This window comes from Oryctolagus cuniculus, chromosome 1 (assembly GCF_051225735.1).
Source record: "Oryctolagus cuniculus isolate XC-2025 breed Fujian yellow rabbit chromosome 1, ASM5122573v1, whole genome shotgun sequence".
Lineage (NCBI taxonomy): Eukaryota > Metazoa > Chordata > Mammalia > Lagomorpha > Leporidae > Oryctolagus > Oryctolagus cuniculus.
The window spans coordinates 63,662,611-63,680,640 of record NC_142867.1 but is presented as its reverse complement, the minus strand read 5'-3'; the positions used below and the strand labels follow the sequence as shown (position 1 = coordinate 63,680,640).

At 51.4% G+C, this 18,030-nt stretch overlaps 1 protein-coding gene across 6 annotated transcripts; it reads right to left on the bottom strand.

Annotated features, from left to right (window-relative positions):
* Window positions 1-1,391: 1,391 nt before the first annotated feature.
* Window positions 1,392-9,052, bottom strand: LOC100341917 (folate receptor beta). 6 transcript variants are annotated; one of them, XM_008264419.5, is made up of 6 exons: window positions 8,892-9,052; window positions 6,975-7,088; window positions 6,651-6,824; window positions 2,281-2,469; window positions 2,015-2,150; window positions 1,392-1,858 (listed from the first exon to the last, which is right to left on the bottom strand). In XM_008264419.5, exons 3-6 carry the CDS (start codon window positions 6,798-6,800, stop codon window positions 1,572-1,574), a joined length of 762 nt encoding a protein of 253 aa, XP_008262641.3. In that variant the 5' UTR covers window positions 6,801-6,824; window positions 6,975-7,088; window positions 8,892-9,052; the 3' UTR covers window positions 1,392-1,571. The 6 variants fall into 6 exon arrangements, with proteins under 6 accessions (XP_008262641.3, XP_008262625.3, XP_008262631.3 ...); XM_008264403.5 differs by lacking the exon at window positions 6,975-7,088 and having other exon boundaries at window positions 8,886-9,052; XM_008264409.5 differs by lacking the exon at window positions 6,975-7,088.
* Between the last annotated feature and the right edge of the window lie 8,978 nt (window positions 9,053-18,030).

The window sequence follows — 18,030 nt, the reverse complement described above, 5'->3', positions numbered from 1 at the left end:
TTAATGAAGGAGGAGGGACGGTGACAGCTGTGCAAACTGTAAAGCGCGGCGCGGGCCGGGCGGGTATTGTGAGCGCCCGCGCCCGCCCCCGCCTCGGCCCCGGCTACTCCCTCCGAGTCAACAAACTCGCGCCTCGGCGCCTGAGACGCGCGGACCCCGACTCGCCCCCTCGGGCCGCGGGCGGAAGGGGGGTACGCGGCCCCGGGACGGGGGCGGAGCCCGTGGGAGAGCCTGGCCCGCCCCTTCCCAAAAAAAGACCTAGCCGGTGGCGGCGTCTCCCGGGAGTCCCCTTCCTGCCCCGCCCCTCCGCCTTGGCTCCTTAAAGGCGCAGGCCGCCTACCAGGCGCCCGCGCCGCCCGCTCCGGGGCGACAGTAGGAGGATCCCTTTAACCTGTCACAGAACTTTCACTTTGCTAACGAACCTGTTGACTGAGCCGGGTCACTCCGGACGAGCTCCTTCCGCTGTTCCAAATCCGTACAGCTTAGCCCCGCTGGGACAAAGCCTGGGACGTCAAGGGGGCTGTGTGGGGCCTTCCAGACTGGATAGGAATGATCACCAGGAGATCCGCCACCCACCCACCAGTGCTGCCAGATCCCGCCGGAAGCCCAGTAAACATCCTCCATTCTGGGCCGGGGAGCTGACCGCGGTGAGAGGGGGCACCCTGCGGTAGAGTGCGGGGTGTTCTCCGACCGGTACCCGTGCCTCTCGTTTGGGATGTGGAGACGAAGACTCCCCCGAGAGGCGAGGGGAGACCGAGACCAGAGACCCTAAGGCCGCTCAAAGACGGAGTAGCCCTCCAGGATGGACGTGTCTGCCGATCCCTTGCAGAGACAAAGACGCTCCTGCCCCCTGGAAAGTCCCGAGGGGATCCTAACCGGCTTCCAGCCACACCTCCAGGAGCCAGCCCAGTTGAGGTTCTTCAGTATTTCCTGTCCGGCACTCCTCAGATTGCCCTCCCCTGCTGGCTCCCTTCCTCCTCCGAGGATCACTACGGACTCTGTCCCCCCCCCCCCCCACGGGCTGTTAGGCAGGGTGGAGTTTTCTCACGTTCAGAGACTGCAGCGCCGGCCCAGGGGGAGCTGAGGCAGAGCAGGGAGACAGGGTTGTGGGGAAGGGGACTTTTGGGAAGCAGGGAACAGGTGCGTCCTGGGCTTGGCTCCAGGTGGGGTTACAGGAGCACTGGGTCCCCTGGGGACCGTGAGGGGCAGGCACTGGACTCACAGGCTATCTAAGCAACAGCTTGGTTGAGGGAAGGATTATCAGTCCGCTTTATGGAGAGGAGACCAAGGTGTGGAGGCATGAAGCCACGGCTGCACATAGCTAGTGGCTCTGGAGGAGTCCAAGAACTATGCGATCTGTGCCCCATCCACCTGCAAAGTGACAGCCCTCATCAGAGCCACGTGTGTCAGTGTGTTTACTAGAGGAAACGCAAGCTGGGATCTACCATGCAGCAAGAACTGGGCAGCAGAGCGGGTAGGGAGTGGGTGGAGGCTTGCTGGGGCTTCCTCGTTTGTGGAGCTGAGCTGCGCACGGCCTCGCCATCCAAGCCCGAGTGGAGATCGAGAAGGACTCAGCCCAGGAGCCAGAGTGGCAGCACCAGGATCAGGCCGAGTGGGAGAGCCCCGACCCCACAGGGCACGGCCCCGGAAGTCCTGGCAGAGGCATAGAACCTCGCCACCTCCTCGTTGGGGTTACCCTGGTCGGGGTCAAACCACATCTGGATGCAGCGGCCGCTCCCACTGCTGTAGTTGCTGACCTTGTAGGAGTGACTCCAGAGGCCCTCGCAGAGGGCAGCGGGCGTGGGGAAATAGGACTCAAATGTGCGGCAGGTGGCCCCAGCCGGGCACCTGTTGACTCCTGCAGGGAGAGAGATGATGGACACCGACATTCAACCCCTGGCCCAAAGCTCATTGCGGGCCACTTCCAGAAATCCTCAACCAATCCCAAATCCTCAGCTCCCATCCCTTTCTCCAAGTTCCTCCTCCACACCCCCACCCCACCCCGGGACCTCACCTGAGGTCCAGTCCCAGCCCTTGTGCCAGTTGCTCTTGCAGGTGTGGGAGGTGCGGCAGTCCTCCCACCAGCGCTGACAGTTGTCTTTGCACAGGGGCACATCCAGGATCCGCTCCTTGCGCCAGCTCTGGTCCACCTGGTTGGCAGGTGGCGAAGGAGGGCACCCATCAGCCAGGGATGGGGGCGGCTGTAACCTTGAAGGGGACTGAGCTGAAAGGCAGCCTGGCTTGCCAGGGGAGGGGGAGAGCTGAGGGAGACACGGGTACCTGCTGGATCCAGGGCCCCAGGTTGGGGGAGCACTCGTACAGGCAGGTGTCCTGGATGAAGTGCCGCTTGCAGGCGGGCTCCATCTTGCCACAGTGGTCCCACTGGAAGTTGTACAGGCGGGACCCGTCCTTGTGCAGCTCTTGGCTGGTGCTGACGGAGCAGCAGGCGTTCTTCCTCCAGGGACTGCACTGGATGGGGAAGACACAGGGTGGAGTCCCTTCCGCATCTCCTGCCACCCTCAGCGTCTCCCCATTTGGTTCTTGCCCCCCTGCTCCAGGCAGGTTGTCCTGGCAACACTCACCGATAGGGCCCCAGCAATCAGGGCCCCACCAACCAGTGAGAGCTGAGGGGAACCCTGTGGTAGGACAATAGCTGTCATGCACATAGCACTGAACACTTAAGAAGATTGGTTCATCAGAAAATACTTATTGAAGCTGGCGCCACAGCTCACTAGGCTAATCCTCCGCCTTGCGGCGCCGGCACACCGGGTTCTAGTCCCGGTCGGGGCGCCGGATTCTGTCCCGGTTGCCCCCCTTCCAGGCCAGCTCTCTGCTGTGGCCACGGAGTGCAGTGGAGGATGGCCCAAGTGCTTGAGCCCTGCACCCCATGGGAGACCAGGATAAGTACCTGGCTCCTGCCATAGAATCAGCGCAGTGCGCCGGCCGCAGCAGCCATTGAAGGGTGAACCAACGGCAAAAGGAAGACCTTTCTCTCTGTCTATCTCTCTCACTGTCCACTCTGCCTGTCAAAAAAAAAAAAAAAAAAAAAAATACTTATTGAACAGCTACTCTGTATCCTATTCTAGATGCCAATGTTGCTGGTCTGGATGCTGATGTCTTTAATATTTCTCTTCTTTTTTTTTTTTTTCTTAAAGACTTAGTTTATTTTATTTATATGAAAGGCAGAGTTGTAGATAGAAAAAGGGAGAGAGAGAGGCATCTTCCATCTGCTGGTTCACTCCTCAAAGGGCCAGACCGAAGCCAAGAGCTTCTTCCAGGTCTCCCACATGGATGCAGGGGGCCAAGTACTTGGGCCATCTTCCACTGCTTTCTCAGGCTCATTAGCAGGGAGCTGGATTGGAAATGGAGCAGCTGGGGCACGAACCAGCAGCCACATGGGATGCTAGCATCATAGGCAGTGGCTTTACTCTCTGTGCCATAACGCTGGCCCCTGGCCTCTGTCTCTGATATTTCAGAGAATAGATAGAAATGTGTATTCATGGAACTTACATTCTAGTCAAGGGAAAGAGACAGTAAGAAACTGAAAGAAGAGATGGTGTGTCAGGATATGATAAATGATAGGGAGAAAACTAGAGCAAGGCATGAGAAAGTGGACTATGGGATGATTATTGAAATGTTCAATAGTGCAGTTGGGAAAAGCCTCACTGGAAAGTGACAGTTTGAGGAAAGGAGAGCGAGTGAGCCAGGCAGTGGTATCACTTACGTGAATTTATTGTTCTCAGCAAGTATTAAGGTCTGTGTCCCCACTATGCTGTGGCACAGTGAGTAAAGCCTGCAGTGCTGGCATACCATATGGGTGCTGGGTCCAGTCTCGGCTGCTGCACTCCTTTTTGTTGTTGTTGTTTTGTTTTGTTTGTTTTTTGTTTGTTTGTTTTGTTTTTACAGAGAGAGAAGAGGCAAAGACAGAGAGAGAGAGAGAGCTGTTTCATCCGCTGGTTCACTCCCCAGTTGGCTGAAACGGCCGGAGCTGTGCCAATCTGAAGCAAGGAGCCAGGAGCTTCTTCCAGGTCTCCCATGTGGGTGCAGGGGCCCAAGGACTTGGGCCATCTTCCACTGCTTTCCCAGGCCACAGCAGAGATCTGGACCAGAAGAGGAGCAGCCGGGACTTGAACCGGTGCCCGTACGGGATGCCGGCGCCTCAGGCCAGGGCGTTAACCCGCTGTACCACAGTGCCGGCCCGGCTGCTGCACTTCTGATCCAGCTCTCTGCTATGGCCTGGGAAAGCAGTAGAAGATGACCCAAGTCCTTGGGCCCCTGCACCCATGTGGAAGACCTGGAAGAAGCTCCTGGCTCCTGGCCAACAAAAATATTGAAAGGCCTATTCATGATTCTCTAAATCTAAACCTAACTCCATCCTACATATAAACGTGTTGTGTTTTAGCAAGTTTTTAATATAGACTAGGTTTTCCAGAACTGAAAATACCATGAAATGGAAGGCCAGGCTGGAGCCAGGAGCCAGGAGCCTGGAACTCCATTCAGTTCTTCTATGTGGGTGGCAGGGACCTAAGCACTTGGGCCATCTTATGCAGCCTTCCCAGGTGCAATAGTAGGAAACTGGATTGGAAAAGCAGCTGAGAGTCAAACCAGCACCAATATGGGATGCTGGCCTCATAGGAGGTAGCTTAACCTACTATGTGTGTGTGTGTGTGTGTGTGTGTGAGAGAGAGAGAGAGAGAGAGAGAGAGAGAGAGAGAGATTTATTTTTATTTTAAATTCAGAACACACACACACACACACACACATAGATCTTGCATCCAGTGGTTCACTCCCTAGATGACTACAACCGCCACGGCTGAGCCAGATAGAAGCCAGGAGCTTCATCCAGGTCTCCCACACAGGTGGCAGGGGCCCAAACACTGAGGCCATCCTCCCTTGTTTTTCCTAGGCCATTAGCAGGGAGCTAGAGTGGAAGTAGAACAGCCAGGACACAAACCAGCACCCATAAGGGATGCCAGCATGGCAGGTGGTGGCTTTACGCACTATACCACAACGCCAGCCCCCTCTATTATGCGTTCTGATACACTGTGTTACTCAGTGTTTTAGAAAATTGTGTCATCGGTGGCGACACTGCTTAGAGCATCTTGCAGCATTTGAGTTGCCGATAGAACATAACCTGTGTCAGACTTCATTTGTGGCTGCCTCATAGTGGATTTTGCGGATAAAACAAACGCGTGCTATTTCCTGATACCTTTTAGTGTAGCCGCCCTGGAGAATGACCTGCGTAAATATCACTGCTCTTACAAATGGCTCTCGTTTGCTTGGATGTGTCCCCCAGAGTTCCTGCGTGGGACACTTGATGCCAGTGCAAGGTTGTTGGGAGGTAGGGCCTGACAAGAGGTGAGTAGTGACGTCATCTGAGGCATGGCCCCCTCTCCACGGGGAGTTGGCCCTCCCTGGTGCTCTTGCTCTCACCCCCTGTCGCCCTTGCGATGCCTCCTGCCTGGGGCTGATGCGGTAAGAAGGCTTCACCAGATGCAGTCCCTCAACCTTGGGCTTGACAGCCCCCAGCACCATGATCCAAATACATTTCTTTTTTTTTTTTTTGTTTTTTTTTTTTTTTGTTTTTTGACAGGCAGAGTGGACAGTGAGAGAGAGAGACAGAGAGAAAGGTCTTCCTTTGCCGTTGGTTCACCCTCCAATGGCCGCCGCGGCTGGCGCGCTGCGGCTGGCGCACCGCGCTGATCCGATGGCAGGAGCCAGGAGCCAGGTGCTTTTCCTGGTCTCCCATGGGGTGCAGGGCCCAAGCACCTGGGCCATCCTCCACTGCACTCCCTGGCCACAGCAGAGAGCTGGCCTGGAAGAGGGGCAACCGGGACAGAATCCGGCACCCCGACCGGGACTAGAACCCGGTGTGCCGGCGCCGCTAGGCGGAGGATTAGCCTAGTGAGCCGCGGCGCCGGCCTCCAAATACATTTCTGTTCGTTAATAACGACCCAGTCCTAGCACAATACACAGTGAGACACTTCTCTTTTGTCTTTCAGATAGAATATTGTGTTGCTATTTTTTTTCAATTATATATACAAATAGGTTCTGTTAGCTTTGAGTTTCATCACAGCATAGAAGAGAATCTGAAACATTGAGTCTAATAGAGTTGCAATAGATTGGCATAGATTTTTCCAGGCTGCATGAATGTACACTTTTTTATTGGATAGCCCTGAACAAGTCTCATTTTCAACACAAGGCCCTCCGTGGAACTGGCCTGGAGTGAGGGTGGGATGAGCTACCGCTTCCACGGTCTCTCACCCTCTAAACCCCCCGAGGAGCCCACCCCAGTTCTACCCCTACGCCACCACAAGGGCTAGCCCCGTCCCACTCCTGGGGTCCACGTGCTGCTGAGGGCCTCTGTTTCTCTTATTTGTAGGAGGCGGAGGACGCAGTCTTCAGAGAACCACAGGGACGATGGAATCACATACAGAAAACACGGGGCAGCCACTGGGAGCTCAGGAAGTGATTATTCAGCATCACTACCGACATGGGGTCCCCTCCTGGGAAGGGCATCATAAAATCACCTCCACCGCTCCCCCTACTCCACCCTCACCTTCTGCCACAGCAGTAACCCTGGGTGCGGGCTGTCCAACCCCTCAGATCCTCCCCCAGCCCCGACTTCCTCGCTCCTGGCAGAGCCGTACCTGCGCGTGCAGCTTGTCCTCGGGGCCTGGCTTCACCTTGTGGTGCTTGGCATCCATACAGATGTTGAGCAGGTCTGCCCCATCCCGAGTGCTGCCCGTGGTGGCTGCCCAGGCCAGAAGCAACAGAAGCGATGGCAACGTCCAGGCCATGGCTTTCTGTCCCTGCCAAGCGAGCTACGGTGAAGGAGACGGAGGTCTGAGGGGTAGGAGTTCTGCGTAGGGGCCCCTCCACCTCCTGCCTCAGTCTCCCCACCCCCACAGCCCCAAGGCTGCACAGACTCCCTAAGGCTGGGGTAGAGAAGATGGCAGTCAGGGCTCACTCACCCCCAGGCTTGGAGGACTCAGAGGAGAATCTGGGGCCAGTGGGTAGACCGTGGGCCTCGGGAAGTCTCCCCTAGTAGGAGGAGATACCTGGAACCATCCCCATCTCTCTGGATTCTAGGATTTTTTTTTAAAAGATTTATTTATATATTTGAAAGGCAGAGTTACAGAGAGGCAGAGGCAGAGAGAGAGAATCTTCCATCTGCTGAATCACTCCTCCAGATGGCCACAATGGCCAGAGCTGGGCCAATCCGAAGCCAGGAATCAGGAGCTTCTTCCGGGTCTCCCATGTGGGTGCAGGGGCCCAAGCACTTGGGCCAACTTCTGCTTTCCCAGGCCATAGCAGAGAGATGGATCGGAATTGGAGCAGCCGGGACTTGAACCGGCACCCACATGGGATGCTGGCGCTGCAGATAGTGGTTTTACCCTCTGCCACAGCACCGGTACTCTCTATGATATAATTAAACAGCTCAGGTCCATTACTTGTGCCCCTGAAAATGGCCAGGGCATCCTGTGTCCAGCCAGTACTGTGCAGTTAGACCCTGGGTTACTTAGAGTCCCCTGCCAGCTTCCAAACCCTGTTTGCCCTCGGCAGGGCGGTGAGTGGCCAGGAGCCCAGCTCTGCTGAGTTCTCACATTGGCCGGAGGATCAAGTGTCATAATCCACAGAGTGGCGTTCGGCTGAATTTATACAGAAACAGAAAGAGTACTGAGTTTTATTATTTTTTAGATTTTATTATTTGTTATATGTTTGTATTTATTTGAAAGACAGACATCTTCCATCCTTTGGTTCACTCCCCAAATGGCCACAGTAACCAGGTTTGGGCCAGGCTGAAGTTAGGAGACCAGAACTCAATCCAGGTCTCCTACATGGGTGGCAGGGACCCAAGTGCTCGAGCCATCAACTGCTGCCTCAAAGGGTAAGAAGCTCCCAGCAGCAAACTGGGTCAAACATGTAGCTGAGGCTGGCATTGTGGACCCATGGCGCTGGCATCCCAGATGAGTAACAGCTCCAGTCCCGGCTGCTCCACTTCTGACCTAGCTCCCTGCTAATGCACCTGTGAAGACCGTGGAAGATGGCCCAAGTGCTTGGGCCCCTGCACCCATGTGGGAGACCTGCATGAAGCTCCTGGCTCCTGGCATTGGCCTGGCCCAGCCCTGGCCATTGTGGCCATTTGGGGAGTAGACCAGCAGATGGAAGATCTCTCTCTCTCTCTCTCTCTCTCTCTTTCTGTGTCCCTGTAACTCTGCCTTTCAAACAAATAAATGAATCTCGATTTTAAAAAAATGGAGTGGAAACTCGAACCCAGGTACTCCAATATGGGGTATGGCTGTGTCTTAACCACTACACTCAGCGCTGGCCCTGGGATAGTGGCCTTTAAACAGCTTTGCTTCCTCAGACTTGTTTCTTCCTATTTTCTGAAAGCCATTTCTGCCTCTCCGCCTTCCTGACCCTGGCCTTCTCAGCCTTCTCTAGGCAAACGCACCAGAGGCTCCCTTACCTCTCAGAACAGACAAATGCACAGCCCCTTGGAACAGGGGGCAGGGGAAGGACCACCTTAACATGCCCCGTGTTGAGCAGCCAACCGAACAAACATTGGAGCCCTGGGCAGCGCCCAGCAAAAGTGACAGCCCCTTCTCCTCTGTTCACTCCTGCCTGTCACGCCAGCCCCACGCCAGAGCTGTTCCTTCGGCTCTGTCACGGAAGTATCCCCTCCCCAAGCCCGTGTGCAGTGGACCCCAAGGCCTGGCAAGGATCCCTCCAAAAACCTTCCTGGAGCTCACTTGCCTCCTCCAGTTTCTTCCCCTTCTTGTCATTTTCCCCACAGGCGCCAATGGGGCCTTCCTAGAAGGGTGTGTCCCTTCCTCCGCACAAACCCGCCAGGTCCCCCTCCCCTCCCAAGGACGTCTTGCCTGCACCTCCGCTGTCGGCGTGGCTGAGCTGGCCTCTACCTGGGCTGGCAACAGATCCAGGCCTGGGTGTCCCCAGCGGTCCCTGTCCTCCAGGCAGGGGCGACCGCGGGAGAGCTGACGGGTACAGAACGAAATCGCCCTGCTCAGCTCTTCTCCTTTCTCCTCTCCTGCTTCCTCCTCGTCTACATCCCACCCTTCAGTGTCCCGTGAGTCTGCCAGTTTCGTCATTCCTGTCACCGTTCAGCTCTTCAAAAGTCACCCCAGCCATTCCTGGATCTGCACATTCAACGGAAGCTGGAGAGAATCGCTCCATGTTCAGGGGGAACTGAAATCCTTGGGTACCCGCAAGTGGGTCCCAGGAAATTAGGGGGCCTTGCTGGAGACAGAGCGGGAGGAGAGGAGCCGGGCCCTGGCGCAAGGCCGACACGCGGCTCTGACGGGCTCCGTCTCTAGCACAGCCCGGGGGAAAGTCAAGGGAACCGGCTGCACTTTGGTTCATCACCGGAAATTGTCAGGAATCGCATGGAGAACGGCCTGGCGTGTGCCGAGTGGGCCTCTGTGACAGCTGCCGGGGGAATGCGTGGGTAGCTGGGGAGACACAGAGGCTGAGTAAGGGAAGAAGTCAATGGATTTGCTCAGGGTCACAAGCACACACTGTTTCCTGTGTGATGAATGACAGTGTCTCTCCATCTAGCATTTCTGAGCGCTCAGTGGAGCATCCCTGATAGGATTTTTTTTAAATGTGGTTTAAAATGCCTTACACAAAATTCAGCATCCTAATCATTTTCACCATGTGGTTCATTGTGCAAGCCATCTCCATAACTTTCCATCCCTCGAAACCAGACTCTATGTCCGCTCAACAGCTCCCCACCATCCCTTCCCCTAGGTCCTGCCAGGCAGCCTATTTCTGTGCACATGAACTTGACCAGGTCTCTTGTGTAAGCAGAATCATACACTGTTTGTCTTTTTGTGACTGGCTTATTTCACTCAGCATAATATCTTCAGGTTCATCCATGCTGTGGCCTAGGCCAGAATTTCCTTCCTGTTTAAGGCTGAATAATGCTGTCTTGTGTGTATATTATCACATTTTGTTTACCCATATATCTGTCAGAGACATTTGGATCACTCCCACCTCTTGGAAATCAAGAAGAGTACTACTATTGAATGTGGAGGTACAAATGACTCTTTAGACCCCTGCTTTCAATTCTTCAGTAGAGATACCCAGAAGTGGGAATGCTGGATTATATGATAATGCCATATTTAATTTTGGGGGCACTTCCATATTGTTTTTCTTAGTGGCTGTACCATTTAACAGTCCCGCCAACAGCATACAGGGGTTCTAATTTCTCCACCTCCTCACCAACATCTTTTCTGTTTTGTTTATTTTTAAACTGATAGTACTCGCTAGTATAATGAGTGTGAGGTGCCAGCTCATTGTGGCTTTGACTTGATTAATGATGTTGAGCCTCTTTTCCTAGACTCCTTAACTATTTGTGTATCTTCTTTTTTTATTAGTAGTGCCCTCTGAAGAATCAAAAGGTAGTGAACTATTTTAGACTCAAGTCTGTATATCCTTTGTATTCAGATTTTTAGTGTTCACCATGATACTAAACAAGCCAAAGAGACTGATTTCTGTGACCAGGTGCTCCTCGCTGTCGTTCTAAAGCAGCGGGCTGCGGGGAGAGAGGCTGTCCAAGGAGAACAGACGCAGAGATAGTGCTGGGTGATGGCACCGTGGCCTGCTGTCTCGCTCCCCGAACCTGCTGGGAAGGGGCCAGGATTAAACTCAACTGTTTCCTAAAGCAGCGGCTCTGCAGCCCGGGGCAAAAGACTGTGGTCCACAGCACAGAGGAGAGAGAGCCTGGGGCAGGAAGACTGTGGTCCACAGCAGGAGAGAGAGCCCGGGGCAGGGAGACTGTGGCCCACAGCACAGAGGAGAGAGAGCCCGGGGCAGGGAGACTGTGGTCCACAGCAGGAGAGAGAGCCTGGGGCAGGGAGACTGTGGCCCACAGCACAGAGGAGAGAGAGCCCGGGGCGGGGAGACTGTGGTCCACAGCAGGAGAGAGAGCCCGGGGCAGGGAGACTGTGGCCCACAGCACAGAGGAGGGAGAGCCCGGGGCAGGGAGACTGTGGTCCACAGCACAGAGGAGAGAGAGCCCGGGGCAGGGAGACTGTGGCCCACAGCACAGAGGAGGGAGAGCCCGGGGCAGGGAGACTGTGGCCCACAGCACAGAGGAGGGAGAGCCCGGGGCAGGGATGCAGGGTGGCTGCCTGGCAGAAGTTTCGTATTCTGAGCCTGCTGGAGAAAATTGCTCCTGCAGTCGTGGTCATCTGGGGTATAACCAACATTGAAGCTCGCGCTCTCTCTCTCTCTCTCTCTCTCTCTTCCTCTACCTCTCTGTAACTCTGCCTTTCAAATAAAGAAATAAATCTTTAAAAAAAAAAAAAAAGACTTCGCTTTAGCTTCTGCCTCCTCACTCTTTCGCTCCACTTCCCACTGGGCGTCTTGGATTGTCCAATGTCTTCGGCCCACTCAATGGTTTTCCTTTCCAAGGAGCCGTCACACTGCACTTCTCTGACAGCCTGAAGGACACTGCCGCCGTCCCAGAAGCTGAAAGGTGCTGGCGCTGGCTGGCCTCCCAGGCTCCGTCCTGCTGAGCTCCTGGGGACAGCCCCTAGGGCCAGCTAATGCCACCACCTCCAATTCTGCTGGCCCTGCGCCAGGCCATCACTGTCACCATAGCCACCACCAGTTCCCCAGCTGCCACGTTGAAGTCCTTCTTCCCACTGTATATCTTCTTTGAGGAAATGTATATTCAAGTCTCTAACCCCATTTTTTCATCAAGTTATTTGCTTTTGTTGTTGTTGTTGAGCTGCAGGAGTTCTTTGTATATTCTGGGATTAGCTCAGCAGATATACGGTGTATAAATATTTTCTCCCATTCTTTAGGTTGCCTTTTTGCTTCGTTGATTGTCCTTTGGTGCACAGAAGTTTTACGTGTTGGTGTAGTTCAGTTACTTCTTTTACTTTTGCTGCCTATGCAGGAGCACCTTGCCTACTCCAACAGCATGAAGCTCTTCCCCTGTGTTCTGTCCAAAGGGTTTTAATCATTTTGGCTCTTATGTTTAGGACTTTGACTCCTGTTGAGTTAATTTCCAAATATTATACAAAGATGTATTCCTACAGATGTCCTGCACCTGGACAAAAATGTGAGATGAGGGTCCAACTTTACTTTTCTGCGTGTGACTCTCCAGTAGTGCTCCAGCTCCATGTGTTGAAAAGGTCCCTCTTTTCCCCGTTAGCTTATTTAGCACCCTTGTCATAAACCATTCCCTGGATAGATACACGTATCCAGCCTTATGCCAGCACCACACTGTCTTGGTTATCGTAGCTGTGTGGTAAGTTTTCAAATCGGGAAGCGTGAAACCTCTGAATTTTTTTGTTTTTCTTTTTTTAAGATTGCTCTGGCTGTTCTGAGTCTCTTTTATCTCTGCATGGATTTTAGAATCAGGTTGTACATTTCTGCAGAAACTAGCCAGCTGAAATTTTGACAGACTGAGTTACATCTGTAAATCAATTTGAGGAGTATACTGATCTTAAAATATGAAGACTTCTGATTGTTGAACATGGGGTTTCTCTTCAAATACTTAGATTTTTCCATTTCTTTCGGCAAGGTTTTGCAGTTCCAGTCACAGTGGTGTGGATACAGTTTGAGTGTTCCCTGAAGGCCCATGTTTGATCTTCAAACCTTTAATCAACCACAAATGGATAATAGGTTAAGGGTGAAAACTTAATCCAATTATGGTATCTGAAGGCAGGGCCTTTGGGAAGTGATTAGATTGGATTAAGTTGTTAGGGTGGAGCCCCTGTGATCACATCGTGGTGGCTTTATGATTCACATTCGGCTGTCTCTGCTTCATGGCTCACCTTGGGATCCCGCCTCAGCAGGTGCTCCCCACCTTGCCATCTCCGGACTCTCCAGATGGCTGCACCAGTGGGGCCTGCCTGATCTTAGACTGTGAACCTGCAGAACCATGAGCCAAAATAAACCTTCCTCTCTCATAAGTAGCCTATATCAGCCATTTGTAGTGACAAAAAACTAATACAAGTCTTTTACTTCTTTTATTAAATTTATTCCTATGTATTTTATTTTTTTGACACAATTCTGAATGGATTCATATTCTTAAATTCATTTTGTGTTTCTTCACCGCTGGCATATAGAGTACAAAGTGATTTTTATATATTGATCTGGCATGCTAAAACCTGCTGAACTCATTTATTAGGAATAATATTTTCATGGATTCCTTAGGATTTTCTATATACAGTATTATATCATTGTATACCTTGAATAGATTTATATATCATTATCCTTATACCTTTTTTTTTTTTTAAGATTTTATATACTTCAGAGATAGAGTTACAGACGGAGAGGTCTTCCATTCGCTGGTTCACTCCCCAATTGGCTGCAATGGCCGGAGCTGCACCAATCTGAAGCCAGGAGCCAGGAGCTTCTTCTGGGTCTCCCACACAGGTGCAGGGGCCAAAGTACTTGGGCTATCTTCTGCTTTCCCAGGCCACAGTAGAGAGCTGGATTGGAAGTGGAGCAGCCAGGACATGAACCAGCACCCATAGGTGATGCCGGTGCTGCAGGCGGAGGTTTAGCCTAATGCACCACAGTGCCAGCCCCCATTATATCTTGAATAGAAATAGTTTTACCTTTTTGTTTTCCTGTCTGAATGCCTAAAAACAAAAAAGATCTATTTGTTTTATTTGAAAGTCAGAGTTACAGGGGCTGGTGCTGTGGCATAGTGGGCTAAGCTTCTGCCTGCAGTGCCAGAATCCCATATGAGCAATGGTTTGAATCCTGGCTGCTCCACTTCCAATCCAGCTCTCTGCTATGGCCTGGGAATGCAATAGAAGATGGCCCAAGTCCCTGGGCCCCTGAACCCGTATAGGAAAAGCTCCTGGCTCCTGGCTTCAGATCAGCCCAGTTCCAGCTTTTGTGGCCATTTGGGGAGTGAACCAGCAGATGGAAGACCTCTTTCTCTCTCTGCCTCTCTCTCTCTTTGCCTCTGCCTCTCTGTAACTCTGCCTTTCAAATAAATAAATAAATCTTAGAAGAAAGGAAGAGAGTAAGTCAGAGTTACAGAGAGAGGGGGAGAGACGCAGAAAGAAAGAGAGAGAGATCTTCCATCTAACAGCTCACTCCCAAGATGGCTGAAATGGCCAGGGCTGGGCCAGGCCAAACCCAGGAGCCAGGAGCTTCATCTGGGTCTCCCATGTGGATGGCAGGGGTCCAAACACTTGGTCCATCTCCTGCTGCCTTTCCCAGGCACATCAGCAGGAAACTGGATTGGAAGTAGAGCAGTTGGGACACAAACAGGGTGGCCTAACCTGCTATGCCACAACACCAGCCCCCTGAATGCCGTTTTCAATTTCTTTATCTCTGCTAATATCCCTAAGCACAACCTTCGGATGTTGAATAGATGTGGAGGGAGGAGGTAGCTATCTTGCCTTATTCCTGATCTTAGGGTGAAAATCTCCTATCTTTGAGTGCGATATTTTGAGGGTTTTTCATAGATCTCCTTCATTAGGTTTTGGGTTGGGGAAGTTCTCTTCTACTCCCACTTTGTTCAGTGTTTTTTTGAAAGGCTGTTAAATTTTGTCAAATGATTTTTCTGGCTCAGTTGAGATGATCTTGTGATTTCTGTCCTTTTTTTCTGGTAATGTGGTATACATGAATGACTTTAGAGTGTTAACTCAGTGTTTACTTCTGAAATAAATCCTACTTGGCCTGTGATACTTTGACATGCTTTAGATTCAATTTGCTAGTATTTTACTGAGAACATTTACATCTTTATTCATAAGAGACATTGCTTTGTAATTTTTTTTCCTGTGATGGCTTTGATTTTGCACCAGAGTAACACTAGCTTATGCACTGAACTCAGAATTAATCCCTTCTCTTCCTTTTTTTTTTCTTGGAAGAGTTTGTTAAGAAATTTTTTAAAGATTTATTTATTTATTTGAAAGTCAGAGCTACACAGAGAGAGAAGGAGAGGCAAAGAGAGAGAGAGAGAGGTCTTCTATCTGCTGGTTCACTCCCCAATTGGCCACAATGGCTGGAGCTGCACCAATCCAAAGCCAGGAGCCAGGAGCTTCTTCAGGGTCTCCCACACGGGTGCAGGGGCAAAAACACTTGGGCCATCTTCTACTGCTTTCCCAGGCCATAGCAGAGAGCTGGATCGGAAGTGGAGCAGCCAAGACTTGAACCAGTTCCCATATGGGATGCCAGCGCTCCAGGACAGGGCGTGAACCCGCTGTGCCACAGCGCCAGTCCCTTGGTATCTTTTTTATGGCCTAACTTACAGTGTTCCATGTGCACTTGAGAAAAATATATGTACTCCTGTTATTTGTTCGAGTGTTCTGTGCATATCTGTTATGTCTAGTGGTGCATAGTGTTGCTCAAGTTCTCAGCTTCCTTATTGATTTTTTTTTTTTTTTTTTTTTTTTGACAGGCAGAGTGGACAGTGAGAGAGACAGAGAGAAAGATCTTCCTTTGCCATTAGTTCACCCTCCAATGGCCGCCGCGCTGATCCCATGGCAGGAGCCAGGTGCTTCTCCTGGTCTCCCATGGGGTGCAGGGCCCAAGCACTTGGGCCATCCTCCACTGCACTCCCTGGCCACAGCAGAGAGCTGGCCTGGAAGGGGGGCAACCGGACAGAATCCGGCGCCCCGACCAGGACTAGAACCCAGTGTGCCGGCGCCGCTAGGCGGAGGATTAGCCTAGTGAGCCGCGTCGCCGGCTCCTTGGCTCCTTGTTGATCTTCTGTCTAGTTATTCTCCCATCAGAGTACTAAACAGGCCCGATCATGCTTAGCTTCCGAGATCAGATGAGATCAGGCAGTTCAGGGTGGCAAGGCTGTGGACTATTTACTCTACATACCACACATTGTAGGGCATTGATATCTTTTTTTTTAATAAAGATTATTTATTTATTTATTTATTTAAGAAGTAGCATTAGAGACAGAGAGGGAGAGACAGAGACATGGGTGTCCCAAGCAGCAGCTTAACCTGTTGCACTTCAGTGCCTGCCCTGATAGTGATTTTTTATCTGTTAATCTTTACATTGTTATTGAAGAGTCTAATCCAATTATATTTAATATAGTTACTAATTCACTAGGACTTAACAGCTTTATTTGCTATATATAACTTTCATATTTTTTGTTGCTCTACGTCTCATTACTGTCTTCTTTCCCTTATTGTTTCATTCATTTTCATTCCCTTTTTGTTTCTTTTTCATTTTATTAAAGATTTATTTATTTATTTGAAAGGCAGAGTTACAGAGAGCAAAAGCAGAGAGATTTTCCCTCCGCTGGTTCACTTCCCAGATGACCAAAAAGGCCAGAGCTGCACCATCCGAAGCCAGGAGCCAGGCGCTTCCTCCAGGTCTCCTACATGGGTACAGAGGCCATCTTGTGCTGTTTTCCCAGGCCATAGCAGAGAGCTGGATCGGAAGTGGAGCAGCTGGGACATGAACCGGCACCCATACGGGATGCCAGCTTTGCAGGTGGCGGCTTTACCCGCTACACCACAGCACTGGCCCCATGTTTCTTTTATTATATTTAAATTTTTTTAGTTGTTGTCCTGATGGATATAATTAACATCTTAATTGATAATCTTTTTTTAAATAAAAATTTGTTTATTTTTATTAGAAAGGCAGAGTTAGAGAGAGACAGAGAGAGAGACAGAGATTTTCCATCTGCTGGTTCACTCCCCAAAAAGCTGCAATGGCCAGGGTTGGGCTAGACCAGAATCAGGAGCCAGGAGCTTCTGCAGGGTCTCCCATGTGGGCACAGAGCCCAAGCACTTGAGTCATCTTCCACTGCTTTCCCAGGTGCATTAGCAGGAAGTTGGATCGGAAGTGGAGCAGCTAGGTCAGGAACATATGGGATGCCGGCCCTGCAGGCAGCAGCTTAACCCACTATACCACAACACCAGTCCCAAGCCTCCATTCTTTCTCTTCTTAAGAATGGATAGTTTAAGGGGCCGCCACTGTGGAGTAGAGGGATAAAGCCGCCACCTGCAGTGCCAGCATCCCATATAGGTGCTGGTTCAAGTCCCGGCTGCTCTACTTCCGATCCAGCTCTCTGCTGTGGCCTGGGAAAGCAGTAGAAGATGGCTCAAGTCCTTGGGCCCCTGGACCCATGTGGAAGACCCCAAAGAAGCTCCTGGCTCCTGGCTTTGGATTGGTGCGGCTCCAGCCATTGCAGTCAACTGGGGAGTGAACCAGCAGTTGGGAGACCTCTCTCTGTGCCTCTCTTTCTTTCTCTCTCTGTGTAACTCTGATTTTCAATAAAATAAATAAATCTTAAAAAAAACAATAGATAGTTTCTAGATTCCAGGTTTCAGGTTTTTCCTTCTGTGACTCTAAATCTGCTGCTGAACCTTTCTAGCAAATTTTTACTCTTGATTACTGTTTTGTTCTAGACTGTTTGTTTGTTTGTTTGACAGGCAGAGTGGACAGTGAGAGAGAGAGACAGAGAGAAAGGTCTTCCTTCCATTGGTTCACCCTCCAATGGCCGCCGCAGCCGGCGCGCTGTGGCCAGCGCACCGTGCCTATCCGAAGGCAGGAGCCAGGTGCTTCTCCTGGTCTCCCATGGGGTGCAGGGCCCAAGCACTTGGGCCATCCTCCACTGCACTCCCTGGCCACAGCAGAGGGCTGGCCTGGAAGAGGGGCAACCGGGACAGAATCCGGCACCCTGACCGGGACTAGAACCCAGTGTGCCGGTGCCGCTAGGTGGAGGATTAGCCAATTGAGCTGCAGCACCGGCACCATTTGCAAATTTTTAAAAATTCTTTAAGCATGGTTTCTCTAGTTCTTATTATAATAGATGATTAAAAATGTTTCTCTAGTAGGTATAAGCAGCAGCTGGGCTATTTCAGAGACAGTTTTTAAAAAATTTTTACAATAACGTACTTTCAGTTAATTTAATTTTTTAAAGATTTATTTTATTTGTTTGAAAGACAGAGTTACAGAGAGAGGTAGAGACAGAGAGTGAGGTCTTCCATCCGCTGGTTCACTCCCCAAATATTCACAATGGCCAGAGCTGTGCTGATCAGAAGCCAGGAGCTTCTTCTGGGTCTC

What these genes read in the sequence shown, in the direction of transcription:
- LOC100341917 (XM_008264403.5), bottom strand. Translation starts at nt 6,800, where the DNA reads ATGGCCTGGACGTTGCCATCGCTTCTGTTGCTTCTGGCCTGGGCAGCC. An exon ending in AGGACAAGCTGCACGCGCAG is followed by an intron (nt 2,470 to 6,650) that starts GTACGGCTCTGC and finishes TTCCCCATCCAG; the next exon opens with TGCAGTCCCTGGAGGAAGAA. An exon ending in GGGCTGGGACTGGACCTCAG is followed by an intron (nt 1,859 to 2,014) that starts GTGAGGTCCCGG and finishes CTCTCCCTGCAG; the next exon opens with GAGTCAACAGGTGCCCGGCT.